Source organism: Phaethon lepturus, unplaced genomic scaffold (assembly GCF_000687285.1).
Source record: "Phaethon lepturus isolate BGI_N335 unplaced genomic scaffold, ASM68728v1 scaffold9077, whole genome shotgun sequence".
Taxonomy (NCBI): Eukaryota; Metazoa; Chordata; class Aves; order Phaethontiformes; family Phaethontidae; genus Phaethon; species Phaethon lepturus.
Window position 1 is genome coordinate 36408 of NW_010554028.1, and position 5656 is coordinate 42063.

The window sequence follows — 5656 nt, forward strand, 5'->3', positions numbered from 1 at the left end:
GTTTGCCCTTATTTCCCCCTAGGGTATACTGTTACTTATCTCAGGTCATGAGAGCAGTTACTACAACACACTGTCATTAAACAGATGCGATTATAGACAGTTTTCTTTAGTATTGAACATTATTACATCATTCTTAAGACTATGCTCCCTTCCCACCCTTAATTCCTTTTTCTCTCTTGCCCTCTTTCAAATCCATTGTTGTGCTATTAGTATTCTTTTATCACATCTTTCTCTTTCCAGCTGAGTCCAGCAGTTTGTCCTCTCCTAATCCTTTCTGCCACCTGCTGCCTCTTTCTCTGTTCCTGGGACCCATCAAGCCCTGTCTTGGTCAGCCCCCTGCTAATGTACCTTGCAATTATTCTCTCTCTCACTGGTCTCTTTGAATTCCTCTTGCTCCTTTTCCTCCAGCATGATGGGAATGTATCTTTGTATTGCTTGGTACAGAAAAATTTGAGGTTTTAGGAAATAGAAGTACTGTCCAAGTAAATGTTAGTGCAATCACAACGGAACGACATGGGAATCTTGCTATTTCCAGACTTGATGAAACTGTGAATTCAACAATAGCCACAGAAGGGCCTGGGTCTCTGTCATAGCGCACAGACACAGTGATAAGACAAACTATTAATATTAGTTTTCCCTCTGCTAGATGTACGGTCTGTTTTTAGAAGCCTTGCATCTTTGTGTAAGTTCATACAAGTTGCTCTTTCCCAAGCATTCATCTCTGATGTTAATAAATAAAAGACCTTAGGAAATGCAACACACTTTATGAGATTATAGCTATAGTCCTTCCCCAAACACATCAGATATAAAGATATACACTGTACTTCAGCCTCACAAAGTTTTATTCATCTTCTTACAGAGAAAAGCAATTAACTGGTGGAAAATACCAGTTGTTACATTTTATCAATATCACCAGTCATCATAAAAAAGGGATGGTGAGTAGATTTGGGGTTAGGCTAGTTCTGGAAGTCTGCTGTTTGATAGCTATTCAAAACCACACAAAAACAGCCCTTTTCTCCACTTCAGTGCAGAGGCACAACTATTGTTTCTGAAGCGCAGGATAAAGTCAGTACTGAGACTTTAAAATACATCCTTTGTTCACAAAGACTGCCTTCACGAAAGCAGACTGCCATCTACTGCAGGTAGTGATCTAGTGACTTTCTGACAAAAGTACAAGTATGATTCTTCACAGTCCTGATTTGTTCCCCATGAGTCTTCCCACCACATCTTGAAAGACACCTGGCTTCAGTACATCTTACTTTTCAAAGTGCAAGTCCCAGTCCCAGAAGCCTGGCAAATGGGATACTTGGTACTATAACTAGCTAGTTCACCATGTGATCAAAAATTATTTCATTGTCAGAGAATGTGTAAGAGATGTTAGAAGTTCTTGGACTGCCTTTCAGAACGTTCTTTCATGCATACCCGTAATTTGAACTAAGTGTCGTAATTCAGAGTATGTCTATGCTTGACCATGTGTGATCCACTAGTTAGGACTTTACTATCCTGCACATAGAGGAGTTTGACCTATAAGAAAAATTAAAGATGAGTTAAACAAGGTTTCTGTAAAGACGAATATTCTTACGTCCAAAGTAGATGTCCAAACTGCGTGAGAATGCCATGGTCGTCTCCAAAAAACCAATCTTTATAAAAGGAACTAAAGCCTTAAAATCTCTTTCGGTGAATACTTAATGGTAAGGTAGAGTACTATGGGAGAACATTAGTAGCTCATTTGTTTAGAGTCAATTAAGTAGATAATGTAATTGTATTAAAGGCAGTTTTATTAGGATGCTTGAAAGTGCAGTGTGTCTTGTCCACAATTACATATTAAGACAGAAATAAACCATTACTCTTTATTGTGTACTAAGTGCCATAGCAATTTTTTGACAGAAGTGTTGAAAGAAATCAAAACACTTTCCTTTGCTGCAATATTATATAAATTGCACTAAAATTTGACAACCACAATGAATTGAAACACACTGCAAAGAGGCAAGTTGCACAAAGCCACCTTGACAAATGATACAAGTGACCACACTGTTCCCAAGGAAGCAAAGCTTTCAAACAAGTCACATGCATAAAGTGTTTGTGTTCTTCTTCAGAGCACAGTATTGTAGCCAGAACTGCGGTATCATTTCACAAGCAGAAAAATGCTGATGTCCATATCCCCAATATCCTTCTCAGATCTATGCCAGGATGTCTCTTCTCCCTTTGCACTCCCCAAATTTTTATTCCACTATCCACTGTTACAAAGAATCTAACAGAAACTGTGTCCAGCTGGTAAATCAGACAAGTATTTCTATTTAATTCATTAGGGTTTGTTTTCATTTCCTATTCACTACATGCTTCACTTACCACTTTGTGATAAGAGAAGCACGAGTATTCCAAAGACTTAAAAAACTTTCATAATAACTCCTTCATGAAAAATTGCTGAACTTGCAGTGATTACCTTTCAAACACCAATATCATCTGCTGATATGAGGAATACTGCAAAAGACAGCCAGATTCCACATCCGACATATTGCTGGAAGGACACAATCAGCTTCTAGAGCACAAATGCCTCCCTTTGGAGGCAAAAAAAACCCAACAAAGAGTCAAAATTCAGGAAAATTTAAAGGCACAAGTCACATTGATATGCTTTAAAAGCAGGGGTAAAAAAAATATGGGATAACCCCTTCTTTGGGAGCATGTGCAAGTGTGTATACAACACTGCTGCCAGCGTGCATCTGTGAGCAATGGCAGAGACAAGAGAGGAGGAGTGGTGTCAGGTGAGGAAACACACCCTTTGCAAAGCTTAGTATATAGCCATTATACGTCAGACATGCTCTGTATACCTCTTCCTAAACAACAGAAGGTGACAAGGATTCCAAACAACATTCATCAAGCATGTCTTTGCTTTGCAACTCTTCCCCCTATCTCCCTAACTGAAATTTCCCCAACCTTTATCACAGCATTCAAAACCAAGCAGTTTTCCTTTTCCATCACATTGCTGACAACATTTGAAGGTTAAGGCCTCTTTCTTTGGCTATATTGTTATCTGAAATTAAGATACTGCAGGTAAAACAAAGAAGTCAATACACTATGGTATTTGGAGATCAATGCAAATGAATATGCTCATATTGAATTTTATTTCCCACCCTACCTCTATCCCCAAGAAAACTTTTTAAATCATACAAGGCACAAATGGCTAACATCTTTAAGCAAGGTCCTGTCTCTTCCTTGCTGTTCTTCTTTTGGCCCTGGTTTAACAGTCTTCTGTGGCTTCAGGTGATGACAGTGGGTCCCTTTCGCCCTGTCCTCTCATGAATCTGAGATATTTTCAGTGCGATTGCTATAAGAGGACTCAGCACAGCCTAAAGAGGAAGAAATAATTTAATTACATAAAGCAGAAATATTAACAGACATATTTATGAATCCCCCTTTTAAGTCTAGTATTATAGAATAATAGTAAATCATTTAATAATAATAAACACTGACACAGTTACAGTGTCTATATGTACTTGATATAATCAAGTATGATGCTGAGACTATGTTTTGTGAAGCGTTACACTCAGTTACCTAAGCTATGCAGAAAAGAGAAACAAGTAAATACACTATATTGATAATTTCTCTATGTAACAGGAACTCGGGAGCTCATGTGAAATCTGATGTACAAATCAACTCAGAAATCACAAAAGTAGAATTATTTCTGTTCTGATGAATGGAATCCATGTAGATGAGATTTTCTTCCTATATGCGCTTAATCTGTGAATCTTAAGGTCAGAAGTTAATGCAACAATTAACAGAAATCATGAAAGTGTGTTTTCAGTAACACCACCTATAATTGTATTAAATACGATAAATTCCAACAGGAGTAGCATGAACTCTCAAGTTTCAGGCTACAGATCTTACTGAATGGCTGTATGTATGAAACTGCCCATATGGGTGAGTGCAGATAACAACTATGATGGTACCGTATGGAAACCAAGTAAAATACAATTTTTCAAAAGGTAACTGAATCTTCTCTCAATTAGTTAAATTATATGCAAAGATAAACTGGCAGAGCTGAGTTTTGTGTGAACATCTTCTTTTCAGAGAATCATATAATGCTTACCAAACTAGTAAGGTTACTTTCTGAGCCTCAAAGATTTACCCTTCTGCTTTCAAATAAACTACATTCTGGCTTTAAACCTGTCAGGTTTAAAAATCAAATCAAACAAAACAGTAATTCTGGAGAGCTTAAATTTACAGATATCTTTTTAATAAGCTTAATATAATCAATACTTTGAATCTGTTTCAGCCACCCAACAGTTTCTGACAGTATGAGATGTTTACTTTATTTATACAAATGGTCAGACAGTTAAAAGAGTGAGACCAACTAACTATGCAAGCAGAGTCATGGAATAACACCATGAATGTCACTGGTGTCAAGTGAGTTTATGATCAACCTTAGTTATGCACAAGTGTGAGCAGTCTGACATGTTATTGCTCAAAAAGTTCCATATTTGTAGATATCTATCTATTGAATAATCATTGAAGCAGAATACAAGTCTATTAAAGTCAAACATGTTTACAGAAGATTAATATGCGGAGCACAACTTCACATCTGTGGGCAAGTGCTGTAAAAGTAAACATTAAAATGTGCCCATTTCTAAGGTCTAGATCATATCATTCCTTCCCTCCAGCAACATGGATTAAGGAGGACTGAAAGAAGACCAAAGCAACTGAAGTCCCTCTGGCACTCCCCTAAGAAACCTCTTCCTTATTTAATCTAAAAAGCACAGTAACATTTAAAAAGCAACCCTACTGACCAGCTTTACTTAACCCTGCTTTCTTAAGTAACAGAAGCACTCTGAAGAAAAAAAACAAAAAAAAAAACAAAAAGACCTCTACATAATGCTTTGAACAAAACACAAAATCAGTTGAGTTTATGTGACACCCATTTACATAAACAATTTAGCTGCTGCTCTTTTGCCAAGTCGTTCCAATTATTACTAAATATTCTTCTTGTTACAATCACACTTTTCAACAAAGAATGCCCTGGTTTAGTTCTGTCTTCTCACACTTCAGTTTAGCTACACTTTCTTTATCCTGCAGATGTAAAAAAAACAGAAGGGCATTCTCTTTGGAATGGCAAGAGTGGGGCAGAATAACAAGGAACTAGAGCTGTATGTGCCTTTTAAAAACTCCTTTATCTCTGCAATGAATAGTTTACATTTCAGCTGCAAAAGATAAATCCCAGCCAGCAATCATTTATAGTTAACATGACTCTCGAAAGACTTCTATATTCTAAAGAGATCTTGACTTAAAAATATTTTTCAAATAGTTCTTTCTACTTAAGAAATTATAAAAATTTACTATTGATATGTCAACTCAAAATTAAAATTGCAATCATTCTGTATGTTAATAACGTATTTATCTCTTGGAAACTGTTTGGGAGATACGGCACGATATAATTTAGAAAAAGTTTAAAAACTGAAAATTAACAGAACTTACTTAAATCAGAATTTTGCTTTACTATTAACAGATAGAAGTTATACCTCTAAAAAAATAACTGGTAGGAATTATTATTCATACCAGGAAATACATCAAACAAGCAGATACACAACATACGGCAAATAAATCAAAAGCCCTTTGCTTGGGAGTAATTTGTACCAGAGCTGTCAGAGGTATATCATTCCTG

General features: G+C 36.4%; 1 protein-coding gene across 1 annotated transcript in view; it reads right to left on the reverse strand.

Moving 5' to 3' along the window:
• Nucleotides 1-3026: 3026 nt before the first annotated feature.
• Nucleotides 3027-5656, reverse strand: part of PGM5 (phosphoglucomutase 5) — a gene marked incomplete at its 5' end in the record, with an annotated part of 28154 nt that continues 25524 nt past the window's right edge. Inside the window, one exon of the mRNA XM_010291691.1 lies at nucleotides 3027-3347. Coding sequence (XP_010289993.1) covers nucleotides 3258-3347 — 90 coding nt within the window. The remainder of the gene's footprint in view (nucleotides 3348-5656) is intronic.